The sequence below is a fragment of the Saccostrea cucullata genome, unplaced genomic scaffold (assembly GCF_032062105.1).
Source record: "Saccostrea cucullata isolate Sc308-1 unplaced genomic scaffold, CSIRO_AGI_Scuc_v1 ctg840, whole genome shotgun sequence".
NCBI lineage: Eukaryota > Metazoa > Mollusca > Bivalvia > Ostreida > Ostreidae > Saccostrea > Saccostrea cuccullata.
Window position 1 is genome coordinate 149,096 of NW_026921190.1, and position 15,264 is coordinate 164,359.

The window sequence follows — 15,264 nt, forward strand, 5'->3', positions numbered from 1 at the left end:
ATGTAGGAAAAAACTTTAAAAATCTTCTTCTCAAGAACCACAGGGCTAGAAAATCTGAAACTTATGTGGAAGCATGAAGCATCCTGGGGTAGTGTAGATTCTAAATTGTTCAAATCATGACCTCCAGGGGTAGGGTGTGGTCACAATTGGTATTACAAGGAGGGGAAATCTGTTAAAGAACAGCATGGCCAAAGTTTTTCAGGTGAGCAATGTGGCCCTTGGGCCTCTTGTTTTTATTTGCATCGGGTTCGGCATTTTAAAAATACAGTGACCTATGTCCGAAGGTTTTCTTTTCCGTTTCACGTGTGTAAACATTCGTTTCGTTATGTTTAGTAACAGGATGGGCACTTAGCACCCCCAGAGGAACACATGCAGCGGAGAGATGACAGGGGGGACTTTTGAGGACATCACGGCCGTGCAGCAGATGATTTCATCTTGCACGGGCGCCATCCTCACCTCTCTTCTTGGTAAGATTTTCAGATTGCGTAAGCCACTGCATATCAGCTTGAAATGGACATCATTTTATCACCTTATAACGATTTTTAAAAATATATTTTCAAATTTAGTTTTATCATGTCCGTTTATAAGAAGGCATTATAAGAAATTTCTCATACATTAATTTGAAAAAAAAAAAAAGAAAATGATTTGGGTCAAAGCAGTATACTTTATGCACGCTTGTATAACTGGGACCTGTATAACTAAGTCTTAAAGATAAATTGCTAAATGTTCCACCTTTAACGTTGCATTCTGGAGATCAATGTTCAGCCTAAAATAAAAACACTTACAGTACATGTAGTTAACAAATGGAGAGAAAAAAGGCCTGGATAACAATGCCTTTTCCCCTTAAAAATTAAACCATCCAAAAATGAATGCTGAAATCAATAAGGTTCAATTTATTATTGATATAGATCTCTAAAATTAATATCAGTTGTGCTTAGTAAATTAGTAGTACACTTTTATTTACAAGTATTTGAATTTGTTGAGTAATTTTGCAGTGACGCCTTTTGATGTTGTGAAAATCCGGCTTCAATCCCAGAAAGTGCCACTGGTGAAAGGGAAATGCTTTTTATACTGCAATGGATTAATGGATCATCTGTGTACATGTCTTAACGGGGGCAACAATGGATATTGGTATAAACGAAAAGTGCCTGGTCCCTACAAAGGCACAGTGGTAGGTCCTACTTAGTGTAATATAAAGTACTTCTTGCAGAACTCAGATCAGTGCACTAAAAGTAATATATAAAAACTCAGGTAAATTTCACATAATAAGGATTTATTAAGAGAATCTTTTTCCAAGGATCATTTTAGACTAGAAATTATAATTACACAGTTTGACCATCCTGGCAATGTAAGAATCCTTCAGTGGTGATAGTGCCACATCATTGATACTTGTATACTGTAGATCACTAAATTTTCGTGACACCTTATTTTCGCGAGATAGTCATTGACTCTTGATTAGCGAGACAAAATTTTCGCGAATTGTGGTTATTGCTCTATATAATCTTAAGGAATACTATTATATGCGAGAATAAAATTTTCGCGAGCACACTGTTTCACGTAATTACGCGAAAATAAAGTTCTCGCGAATAAAAAGTGATTTACAGTAGTATAGACGTTTGGGCTTTAAACGCCATGAAGGTCTGGATAGCTCAGTGGTAAGAGCACCTGACTAGTAATACAGGGGTCTCAGGTTTGATCCTGATCCACCCATATGTTTCTTCATGCATTTCTCCTTTCTTACAATAGCCATGCAACTGATTCTTCTTGCCCCCAATATTTTTTAGAAAATAATGTAAATGCATGCAGCAGGACATCTAGAATGAACATAATGATTGAAACACATTGGTAAGAATGTGTTTTAAAAGGAAAAGCAATTGCAAATTTACATGTATAAAGGTATATTGATATATTTCAGTATATTGTTGATATTTTAGGATGCGATGATGCAGATTACCAGACACGAGGGATTGAGATCACTGTGGAGTGGACTGCCTCCCACATTGTGAGTTTTAACATTTAAAGACTTGAAATTACTTTGTGTATCAGAAATGTAGCCAAGAAATTCAGATGGATAGATAGAAAAACATGCTAGATTTTTGTTATATTTTTAAGTACTGTAGATCACTAAATTCTCGCGACACCTTATTTTTGCGAGATAGTCTTTGACTTTTGATTAGCGAGACAAAATTTTCGCGAATTGTGGTTATTGCTCTATATAATCTTAAAGAATACTATTATACGCGAGAATTAAATTTTCGCGAGCACACTGTCTTGCGTAATTACTCGAAAATAAAGTTCTCGCGAATAAAAAGTGATGTACAGTAATCTTCAAAGCTCAGTGCACTCAGTTATTTCTCAGATAAAAATGTGACTAATATTTTGCCATTTTTACTTCCAGAGTTATGGCTGTACCTGCCACAGTGGTTTATTTCTCCTGTTACGAACATTTTAGGAATTTATTTGGTTACTCGGCAGGTCTAACAGAAAATGACTGGTGGAAACCCATAATGGCTGGAGCTAGTGCTCGAAGTGAGTTCCTTATATCTCCTTACCCAGGATTTAATCTAGCCTGCAGGTCTGGAAGTTGGACCCACTATTAGCTGAAAATTTACAATCCCCCAAAATATTTTTAAAAAAGACTGTAGAAGTACTTTTTTCCGCATTGTACCTGTATTAATCTACACTATGTACGCGGTCACATTTTCCGCAGATATTTGTCCCATCATACTTAAAATGCATATAAGGCTTTTAGTGAGAGTCTAAATTTTAGGTTTCTAAATCTGTGTAATTTTCTACCTGCGAAACAGAAATAGTGAATTCGCAGAATTATGACCCCATGGAAAGAAGTACCGTACATTTACAGTATTACAATATTAAAACACGAAAATACCTTATTTTTTACTATATACTTTGCAGCAATCTATAACGTTATGTTATAAAAAAAATTCCACATCTCCCATGCATGTTATTATCAAGCACTAGTCAAGGAGAATTTTGATAACAGAAAATGGCATGTCAAATTAGAGAGAAATTAATGAGTTTAGTGTGAGGAGCTAACTTGAATAGCATTGCTGATCAAGCAGATTTTATCTTTTATAACATCTCTTTGGAATTGGGCAAAGGAATCAACATCTTATTACTTGTGTTGGATGAATTGTTTTTGTTGGCTAGCCTAACTATCAAAATAAATATTGTATAAAGTAATTAAAACTAATTTGATATTTTACAAAATAATTCCAATTAATTAACTGGATGGAAGGGGGTGTATTGGAATCGGCATGTCCATCTGGTTCTATGAATTGCAGCTTAAGCAGGCCTACTCCCAGATTATTTAACTCAATATGTGAATATTTTTGACTTTAAGATAATAAGCAATTTTATAAATGCTAAACTTTGTTTAGTATTATAAATTTATCACCCTAGTTCCCTTGGGAGGGAGATCAACAATATTTATTCAGAATACTGATTAATAGGTTGGGCAACAGGCAAACTGTCTATAAATACCCTCTCTATACAAGTCAAGGTAACAAATACAATGAACTGAGTTAATGTTTATAATACAATACAGGTAAAGACACACTCTCACACACATCCTTACACACACCCTCCCTCACTCAAACACAACCTGACTTGCACAGATCCAAATCAAAAATAACATATAAACAAATAATTATACATGTATAAAGAACATTCAGCATAAAAAATATGTATCCAGGTAAAATGTATTAAAAAAAACGTTTTGTTAACCTGACAATTTTCATGTACATAATTTGTAATGTTTGTAAGTTTGTTTGATAGTAAAACTCCAAACTCCCAGATCCCATGTAAAAATACCTTAAACTCAAAAGGTAAACCAACTGCACTCTTTGTACTATTCATAAAAAAGTATTAATTATCATCATAATGGTTATCACACATAGGACAAGATGCATCAGCTTTTATGTCATGTTTAAGTGTGCATAAAGGATGCTAGCTTCATTACATAGTTGACAGTGTGGTACATTTATATACTCTTTTCTGTTACCATAGTTGAAATATTTACTGCTAAGTGGTCGTTCAAATTGTTTTTATTTTCAAAAAGAACAAAACTATCCTAGTATTTCTAAAATACAGTTCTACATAATGGTAATGAAATATTACTTTGATCTGATCTCAGATTGTAAGAGTGCTACACTGGTTAGAGAAGCTGTAATAATTTGCGAAGATAATCTGGGGCAATACCATGGAAAATTTTATGAAATGATATTAGTTTGTTTTTTTTTTCTCTCTGGTATAATGGCTCCCAACTGAGTTCTTTGTATTTAAAAGATCTTGAGGAATTTACTCTTAGACCAGTAATAATTCTTGCAGCTTTTACTTGGACCTTTTCTAACAATTCTGCTTTGATAGTGTATTCTAAAACACCAGCATTGATAAAAACCAACTCGGAGTATTTGATAAGGAGAAAGGGGACACTATACTATGAGTACATTAACACAGTTATAATTTTTTACAGCATTAGCAGTGTTTGCTATCAGCCCTCTGGAGATGGTCAGGACTAAGATGCAGTCTGAGCAGCTGAATTACAGTCAGGTTCTGACAGCAGTCCAGCATACTGTGAGGGAGGGGGGCATGGTCAAGTCCATGTACAGAGGTCTCACTCCCACACTCCTCAGGGATGTACCATTCTCAGGTAAAAAGAGAAGTCAACACTTTAAAAGATATATTCCCTGTAGATTGCAATATTTGATTTTTAAAAAATTGTGGAAAAATAATAACAATAAATATTTTCTTTTTGAAAATAGAAATATTTTTTGTCTTTTAAAGAGGTCAAGTAGACTTCTTACATACAGTTCACGGTTTTTATGATCTTTGCAATTATGAGATTCGAAATGCTAATTAAACTGCCTATTTCAGCTTTTTACTGGTTTGGATATGAGGGGATGAAGTCAGTCATTTTACAGAAGTCCCTATCACATAAGATGACGACTGTTGAGAGTTTCTGTTGTGGAGCTGTCTCAGGAGGGGTAGGTGGAGAAACACATAATACTGTTAATGTGTAATGATTTTTAGTACGTAAGCCTAGGTATTATTTAGCACATTTCTTTATGTGTCAATTTTGTGTATATGTGCAAGACATTTAGCAATGTACTTAAATTAGCAGAAGTTATCTCCACCAAAAAGAATACGCAGTCAAATGTATTATGTTTACAGTGATGTACATGCTGACATGTTTTTGTTGACTATTTTATGAACAAATGTCTTGAAGTACATAATCAGTTTTTCTATTGTTTTGATTTTTAAAATTTCATTAATCTTTTCTTACAGATTGCTGCAATTTTAACTTTGCCTTTCGATGTAATCAAAACCCATCGTCAGATTACTATTGGCGAAAGACGAATTAGAGGTAATGAACATGTCTGGAGTCAGTTTAATTAAGCCTCTTATTGCCTGAAAATTCTCAGTGATTGACTTACTACAAAATTTTATTTTTTTAAAATCCTGTCAAAGCAATATGTTAAATGACAGCTATACAACCTACAGTTGAACTACTTCAATATCTCAAATACTGATATCTTGAATATCATGGATATGTCAAAGTGATTTGGAAGTCTTAACCACTTATTCTTTAAATATTTAACCCTTGATATCTAAAATACTTCGATACCTCTGTTTTTCATCAAATTTGAGAAAATGTCAGAGGTACTGTTTTGTGTATTTTTGCATTGCCAAATTAAAAGAAAAGAAATATCTATGAAACAATCCAAAATTTAATAACTAACAGGTTATTTCTGTGTGAAGATAAAATACCGGGGTAGTTCAGTTACAAAATAATTTTTTTTTTCTCATCTGTAATAAATTTTAAGAATGCTTACAATAATGGTTTTGTGAAAGGAAAAAATGATTTCTTTTTTGTCTTATTGCTTACAACAAGCCATGAACTAAATGCACCTTTAATTTTTTAGCTTGGTGCTAAACTTTTCCATCTGAATAGGTGGAGACGGAATTTACACATGCCATCTGTCTAATTTTAAAAGGAATTTTGAAAATAACTAATTACTATCGTTTAAATGTTTTCAATACTTATAGATAAATTTAGAAAATTGCCCTCATTCTGTGTTCTGTTTTAGGTTCCCAGGAAGTCACCTCAACACTACGCCTCATTATACAGCTGTACCAAAGGGAGGGAATTCATGCCTTGTTTGCTGGTATGTCTAGTCTGTATATATAATCTAAACCTCTTTTTGAGCAGTCTTTCATTTGATAGAAATGCTTGCAAGATCCGTGTATAATCTTTATTTACCTGATTCTTTACAGGTCTAGTTCCTCGGGTTGTGAAGGTAGCACCAGCTTGTGCCATCATGATCTCCTCCTATGAATATTTCAAGAACTTCTTTAAAACCAGGAATCGTGAGCTAAGAGAGATGGATATCTGCAGGGAATTCTAAAATCTTCTGTCGGTGCTGTTGTGTGTGTGTTTGTGTGTGTCTAGTCCCAGAGGTGATTGAACACATGAAATGATGTTATAATTTTGTTATGTTCACATGAGGAATATAATTACAGCATGCATAAATTGAAGGTTTGTCATGAATTTTATGATTACTTGCTGTGATAAAACAGTTACACTATTTATATAAAATGAGTACATGTATAAATATTTCTGGATGTATGTACAGTATGCATATAGTGTAAAGGCTACTTTGAATGCAGTGATTGCATGTAATTGTTCACCACTATCCCACATTTAACCGTGATTTAGCATCAGTTTGACTGTCTGACAGATTTTTACTTCATGTGACCTCATAATTTGACAGGAATGCTTTATTTGAAAAGGTTCATGTTTAAAGAAATGCCTTATACTGCATTTATTTTTTTTTTTACTTTCTTTGTATTCTTGCAGCATATTGGGCATAATTAAACTCCTCATATGTTTTACTTTGAATAAAGATTACCGGTAATTTCTTTTGTGTGTAATTGTTTAACAAATGTTCCTTTATGTCATATTTGTCATTGATTATACAACAAAATCAGGCATATTCATATATATCAATGAAATTGGTGCCATCTTCATGCAAAGATACTGCATCTGTATGTTTTTAATATAACATGTATTAGTGTTTTAGGTATTAAAAATCTCATCCTAATTAATGTACTGGATATATAAGATGGTATAATACTATATGTTTTACATGAATATTTATGTATGCAATTTCCCTAGTTGATCAGCATATGCATATGTATGTGTTCTATATGAATAACAAAATAATTAATGTTGATACATTTATTATATGTAATTCATTTTCTGCTCAATTTAAGGTTGAAATAATGTTGATTTTAAGTTTTTAACATAAACCCTGCATTTTAAAAGTAGCCAAAGTGCATTCAATCAGTTGAAATTATGAAACGGAAATTGAATGATTTCCATTGTTAATAAATGTTATAAAATAATTCAAGTGTTTTCCTTCATTATTTGTTACTTACATAGGACTTTTAAAGGCTTATTAAGTCTGTATGATCTTTTCCTTTATATTTACAAAGTAATAAGTTATATGTATACAATGAAGTACATTGACATAGTAAAATTGGAGTATAAATTGTTAGTGCCCTTTCAAGGGGAGATAATCAAGAGAATACAAAAATAGTGTGAGGTAAATAAAAAATCTTCTCAAGAAATACTGGACCAGAAAAGCTGAAACTTATATAGAAGCATCCTGGGGTAATGTAGAATCTAAATTGTTTAAACGTGACCCCCTGGCTTAAGGAAGGGCCTCAATAGGGAATCCAAGTTTGACAGAAATATATGGAAAATTCTTCAAAATCTTCTTCTCAAGATCCACTTGGCCAGAAAAGCTAAACTTATAGGGAAGCATCCTTGGGATAGTGTAGATTTTAAATTGTTCAAACGTGACCCCCGGGCATAGGGTAAGGTCACAATAGGGAATACAAGTTTTACATATAAATATATAGGAAATCTCTTAAAATCTTCTTAAAAACCAACGGGCCAGATAAGCTGAAACTTAAGTGGAAGCATCCTGGATATATAGTGTAGATTCTAAATTGTTCAAACCATGACCCCTGGGGATTGGGCAAGGTCAAGATAGGTACAGTATTACAAAGGGGGGAATCTGTTAAATAAGAAAATGGCCAAAGTTACTCAGGTGAGCGATGTGGCCCATGGGCCTCTTGTTTTTCTTTCTGAAGAAATGGGCATGACAATCAATGTTCCAAAGATGGTTCAAAACGTTCCATTCAAACGGAAAATCTTTTCAATGCGCTTCATTGTAGAAGACACCTATATATTTATTTTTTGCATTAATCGGTTAGATGTTAGGAGTACATGTAGTAATTAATTTTTACATTTTGCAAAGTCTTAATTTACTTCACAGGTAGAGATTAATTATGCCTTAAAACATAATTGTATATTGGACCTCCTGCTTAAAAAATTGATCACCATGAAAGGCTTTTTTTTTTTTTTTTTTTTTTTTTTTTTTTTACAAAGGTAGACATAATATAGGCATTGTACATTTTAGCGTAGATCTACCCCCCCCCTCCCCCCTTCTTTCTACGGGCGCGATTCAATGTTTGCACTGAAAGAAGTTCAACAAGTTGGGATGCTTTGAATTGAATGCTTTGACTTGCATCACATGCATTGTATACTTAATTTTAATTCATCTCCCTCATACTTGTGGACAGGAACACCCCCCCCCCCCCGATATTCAACCCCAGGGCTTATTAGACATTTTTTCACAAATTATATTTATTACACATATTCATCATGTGTACAATATGAAATTCAAAAAATCATCAAAACCCCAAAATAATCGCTCCACAAAAAATATCCCACTATACATTATAAGAGAGAAATCTTGAGTCTTACCTGTACCTGTGAACTCCCTTTCATCTCCCTTTTATGTTACAACTGTTGTGTCGAGATTGTTTGAAACGAAAATAAATAAAAAATGCGTTATTTTTATGCCATTATAATCGATAATTCGGGGGCATTTAGTGTTTGCCCTGCACGTCCGTATTTCTGTTTATTTGTTGTTTCTATTTGTCCACAAAAACTTTGTAACCTTTTCATTAATTTTTGATCGGTTGAAACTATGGCTTTTGTATTTCAGAAGAGCTGCAGAACTGTAGCTCTCCGAAAAAAATAGTTTGACATACCGGAGAGCTACAGTGCCACCCATTGAAAAAAACTGTATATTTATCGCACAAAAAGTGTTCCGTTTCTCGATTGATTTCTCCATGATTTTAAACTGTCATCTCAAAATATTACTAACAGTGTGTTCCTAACATATTTTTTCACGGTTTCCTCAACAAAACATTCCTTGTTGTTAATAGACCTCCTGGTCCTGAAATTGAGATCATCAAAAATATCGTCTACTTATACTGCCATTTTGGCTTGCAAAATAATTTGGTCCTACGGACTTCTTGCAGGTGTCAACTACGGGAGTACTTCATAGAGAAGTAAGGAATTTTTATGAATCTGTCTTTTTCGCGAGTGGGTAAGAATTTGGAAGAATTAATTCAGCACGACGCGCAACGTTTTGTGCGCAATAAATATACAGATTTTACAATGGGTGGCACTGTAGCTCTCCTGTCTGTCAAAATATTTTTTTCTGAGAGCTACAGTTCTACAGCTAATTTCAGAATTCAGAAATGTACGCATTCCATGTGACATGACCTCTTGACCTTAGAGTTTGACCCATTTTTGTAAAACTTTTGCCATTACTTTGAACGGTTTGTACAGTGTACAAGGGCTTTTATATTTCACACAGGTATTTTCTGTGACAAGCCCAAGAATTTTGACCCTATTACCATGATCTAGTAGTTTTGCCTTCTTTGAACATGGTCATAACGTTTATTGTCCCCCGCTTGAAAAGTGGGGGATATTAATTTGGGTATGTCCGTCCGTCCGTCTTTCTGTCTGTCTGTAACGCTTTCGTTTCCACACGATATCTCGAGAACCCTTTGAGCTTTCGCAATGAAATTTTGCATAGCAACTCCCTGTGGCCTAAGGAAGACCCCTATTCATTTTGAGGTCAAAAGGTCAAAGGTCAAGGTGATAAATAAGCAAATTCTCTCTGTTATAACACTTTCGTTTCCGCGCGATATCTCGAGAATCCTTTTAGCTTTTGCAATGAAATATTTTACATAACAACTCCCTGTGGCCTAATAAAGACCCCTATTGATTTTGACGTCAAAAGGTCAAAGTTCAAGGTCGTAAATTTGTACATTCTCTCTGTATGAAACACTACCATTTCCGGGCGATATTTCAAGAAGATTTTGAGCTTTTGCAATGTAATTTTATATCAGAACTCCCTAGGAACTCTCTCACCCCTCTCAAAGTGTCCCGCCCCGTTTGTTTTATTAGTATTTATTACATGTCGCTATTTTTAGCACAGGGGCATGAGGAGAGTCATTACGTATAAAACAGGTTCTCGGTGGACTTAATATTTTTATTACATCTATTAGAACTGTTTAATAAAGGTTTATTAGACACCATGCATTGTGTAAAATTTTGACAATATCGAAAGTGAATATTTACATCTATGTGACTTCATATTTGCATATTATTCTTGCTAAATAACAGACGCTCCGTGGTCTAGTGGTATGTCTCCCTCTTCATGTGTGAGAGGTCCCGGGTTCGCATTCCGGACGGTCCATTTTTTTTTTCGAAATACTTTTTTTTACTGAATGATAGTATTAAGCATGTGAAATGAAAAATTTATGAGGTCTGGCTTGTACAAACTCATAAAATCATCATTACAGTGTGATAAATATTCCATATTAAAAGAATATTCTATACACATAATAAAGAATAAGCAAGCAAATTTTTATATCCATAATGGCATTTTTATTTGCTTCAATATACACGTAAACATTTAATAATTCTTCAAATTCAGTCAGGGGGATCCGATCCCCCCCCACCTCCCCCCGAACTGTGCATGGCTTACTTTTTCCCTAAGCGGGGGACACAAATTCTCTGAATTAGCTTGATATGAGGCGCCGTTTTAATATTTTTGAGGTATTTTCTGATATCAAAAAAGAAATTATTGATATCAATAATTCAAATTCTTGATATCAAAAAATATTTTTTGATATCAAAAAATAATTCTTGATATCAAAAAATAGATTTTTTGATATCAGAAAATGATTTTCTGATATCAAGAATTCGAATTTCTGATATCAAAAAATCATTTTCTGATATCAGAAATTCTAATTTTTGATATCAGAAAATCTTGTTTATTTTCTGATATCAAAAATTCTAATTTTTGATATCAAAAAATCATTTTCTGATATCAAAAAATCAAATTTATGATATCAGAAAATCATTTTCTGATATCAAAAAAGAATGAAGAATTTTTGATATCAATAAATACATTTTCTAATATCTCAAAATCGATTTTTTGATATCAGAAAATAAACAAGATTTTTTATATAAAAAATTCGAATTTCTGATATCAGAAAATGATTTTTTGATATCAGGAATTCGAATTCTTGATATCAGAAAATGATTTTCTGATATCAAATAATGACAAGTATTTTCTGATATCAAAAACTCGATTTTTTGATATCAGAAAATAAGATCCAAATAAAATTATGATCGACTTAATGAATGCTCCCTGTGATGCAACACTCAGCTTCCCGCCACAAAGTTCGATGTCGTTTACCTTTGAGTATGTTTTAAAGAAGGCTAAAATATATTTTTGAATTATTATGGCAAATTCATCTATTTATTCAATGGTTGGGACTGCTTTAAATGCCCTCAGAAGTGAACTGAATAACGCAAACGATATCGATGATGAAGCTGAAGAGGTGCCGGCAGTAAGAACAGAGGAAAACGGCGTCGGCGGTGAAGCACTGTACAGACGTACAGTGAGTGCCTTCAACCAACGCCAATCAGGTAAATTAAATGATATATTATTATTAGCCTATTCATGAGGTATATATGTATGATAAAAAAAAAATTCCAGACTCTCATACACGCCCGCCCATGCTTTTGATTATTCTGATCGGGGTCGTTATTCAACTAGCCATAAATTTCAAACATTTTTCCCTCAAGCTGTCAATTGAGGGTTTTGTATTAGTCTTAATCTAAACACAAGGTATGTTATAAGTAAGTAAGTAATATTTTATTATAGTGATTTGTGCTTATACCGAGATTCCTTCGACTCTAACCCCCGCTTTTATAAGAGAGATATGACATTAGGGGTTAGAGTCAGAGGAAACTCGGATTACAGACCTAGAAGTCACTTTTAGCAATATTTGTACATTTTAAATGTTGTTTTTTTTATATTTTACAATTTTATGTGGAAAAACAACATTACATGCGTGTGGTTTTTCTTTGTCCTATATTATTGGATTAATAAATGAAATTCAAAATTAGATGTGGGAATTATAGTGGTAATATTTAATTAAAACATTAAATTTGTTATTATCAAAGACCTCTGGTTCCGGAAGATGGTTGAGACTTCATGGTATAAGAGATTTTATAGAAACCCATTAGTACCACCTAGGGTGCGTTCAACAACATAGCTGCTTCATAGCCGTTACGTCGAGCTACGCTGTAAATTTAAATACATATTTTCGCCTGAAATAAACTTTATTTGATCCAGTTATAAGTTTTTGCTGACATATCTTTATTTGAAATCTAAAATTGCTGAAATTTATGTACTTTTCATCTAAAGGAAACACCAGTTCAAAGAGAAAAAGAGGAAGACCCTCCAGACGAGTTCATATTGATTTCTATCTTTTGCATGACGAAGTGGACGTTCTTCCAGCCCCAGTGGAACAAAGGGAGCTGGAAAGAATTGGACTTGGTAGGCAAACTGAATAGACGAAAAAATGTTTGGTTAAATTTTGTAAAGTCCAAAAAGAAAAAAAAACACTAAAGACATAAAAATGATAAAAGGGGGCAAGTGGAAATCTTTCCAACTAAAAAATTTGACCTTTCAAAGGTTTTTCAAGGTAATGATTACTGAGAAAATCGGTAACTCTAAAATAGGGCAATTAAAACACCTGAAATAAGCAAGTTAGCTTCATACATATATACATGTATCTTTAAAAATAGAATACTTGTATGACAGAAGGCATTTTATTTTTTTATATAAGTATACTCATTAAAAAATTTTTTCCAGGAAATCCAAAGAACTCATCAAAATATATTTCGAGGTCTCTGTCTCTTGCTCAACTCAAAAACCATATTTGTCAGCAATATCCAAGTAAGTTTATATTGTGTAAAATTGTTTAAAGATGATATCTGCTGATAATTTTTTTTCAATGTTAACATTTTGTTTTCAGAGCTTGAACCATCAAGACTTATTCCCAATACAATGGTTGTCATTATGGATTTTTATTTTACAAGAACAATGTGATATTCTGATTTATAAATTTGCCACTTCATTATGTTTTTATGCGACTAGCCGTTTTTAGCTCACCTGGGCCAAAGGCTCAAGTGAGATTTTCTGATCACATTTTGTTCGCTGTCCGTCTAGCTGTCCGTCTGTCTGTCTGTCTCTCTGTAAACTTTTCACATTTTCTATTTTTTTCAAGAACCACTGGGCCAATTTCAACCAAACTTGCCACAAAGCATCCTTGGTTGAAGGGAAACAGTCTATAAAAATCATCTTCTCAAGAATAGCAAAGCCATGATTGGTCATGGGACTACTTTTCAATAATAAACCAATTTCTGCTTTTTCCTAGCCATAGTGCTCAGGTGAGCCATCCAATAATACCAAGGTCAATGACCCTGTGACCTTGACTGTGACCTATGTGTAAAAAATAGCTTATTTGATCTTTCACCATAACTTTTAATTCATAGGAGATTGAGACTTCATAATTGGTATGCATACTCTTCTAATCAAGTTCTTTTAAATGAGTAAAACAACACCAAGCCCAATGACCTTGACTGTGACTTTTATGCAAAAAATAGCTTTCTTGAATCTTAACCATAACTTAGTTTTGAACCATGAAAGATTAAAACCTTGTCTTTGGTATGCATACTTCACTAATCAAGTTCTTTCAAATTATATCAATGACAAGGTCAATGATTTTGTGACCTTGACATTGACATACTCGCTAAAGACTTTTTTTCAAACTTTGTTGTCACAGAGTGCACGTACAGTGTTTCACAAACAACACATCTTGTTTATTTATAGTTTGGTTACCGATCCGCTAACCAGATTTTTTTTTTTTGACTTGTAGGAAAATAACATTTTTCAAATTTTTTTCTGTACAGACGGACATAAATTAAAAAGAAATCAGATGACTGCAAACTAAAAAATATTGAAATGAACACTAAAAAATAGGTTTTATAATTGATAGTGTTTGGAATACACATTTGACTCCACTGAGGAGGAAAGTCTAACACTGTCTAACGGTAGTTTGTCACTTTGTGAATCATATTTAAGTGCATATCTACAGGGTGGTGACAAAAGTGAGTAAATTGAGGGCCATTTTGAATACTGATTGTAAACAAATCAAGCTAATTAAAAACCTACTTAATTACCTTTCTGTTGAGTTGTGTTTTGACTAGGGATGTCAACGAATATTCGAGTACTCGACTATCGTTCGATCATACCGACTATCGACTAAAATTTCTTTAGTCGGTTATTCGTTAAAAATGTGTTTCAAGGCAATTTTATATTTGCCCGTTTCATTTATTTACAGATCAATATTTTCATATGTAAAATTAAGGGTATGGTATAACTGTTCAAAGGAAATTATTTGTACGTCGATGTATGTTCGGCAAACATGTCTATTCAGAAAGAATATTAATTTCTAGTAAACCGCTATTACAAAATCGTAAATACATGTAAATCGGGGTCAGTTAATATGAGAGTATTTAAACCATGTTTTCTTTTTCTGATATTAATGTCATACAATCATTGATTGTTTGCACAAAATTTCATAATTTAAATTTATCCCAAGCTCTCGCTTTCTCTTTGTTTTTATAAGAGACGCGCTTTAATTGTTTACCTGTCAAAGATCATTGACGGACACGTAATAATTGGCTTCAATTATGGGGTACATGTAAAGATAGAACAAATAAGGGCGTGTGATATCCTGCATTTAGATAAAACGTGCAGCTAGTATATGAATTTTGAAATGAATAAATACATTGGATACATATTGATGTACAGTTTTTATTGCACTAGAAATTCGTTGTACTAGTATAATGGGGATAGCGTAGGTTAAATATTGTAAACTTGTCTGTAAAAGACAAACAGTGAAACTGGTACGAAAAAATAATTAAAATTAAACGAATATTCGACTATC

The 15,264-nt window shown here is 33.2% G+C and overlaps 1 protein-coding gene across 1 annotated transcript; it reads left to right on the plus strand.

The window, feature by feature from the left end:
• The first annotated feature begins 260 nt into the window (after window positions 1-260).
• Window positions 261-7,428, plus strand: LOC134259420 (probable mitochondrial glutathione transporter SLC25A40). Its single transcript, XM_062742005.1, has 9 exons — window positions 261-467; window positions 996-1,171; window positions 1,935-2,002; window positions 2,399-2,529; window positions 4,496-4,672; window positions 4,897-5,006; window positions 5,308-5,386; window positions 6,111-6,188; window positions 6,298-7,428. Exons 1-9 carry the CDS (start codon window positions 383-385, stop codon window positions 6,426-6,428), a joined length of 1,035 nt encoding a protein of 344 aa, XP_062597989.1. The 5' UTR covers window positions 261-382; the 3' UTR covers window positions 6,429-7,428.
• Window positions 7,429-15,264: the final 7,836 nt, after the last annotated feature.

Excerpts from the sequence above, each read along its gene's own strand:
- LOC134259420 (XM_062742005.1), top strand. The coding sequence starts at position 383 with ATGACAGGGGGGACTTTTGAGGACATCACGGCCGTGCAGCAGATGATT. Across the intron at positions 468-995 it reads CATCCTCACCTCTCTTCTTG|TGACGCCTTTTGATGTTGTG; the intron begins GTAAGATTTTCA and ends GTAATTTTGCAG. Across the intron at positions 4,673-4,896 it reads CAGGGATGTACCATTCTCAG|CTTTTTACTGGTTTGGATAT; the intron begins GTAAAAAGAGAA and ends TGCCTATTTCAG.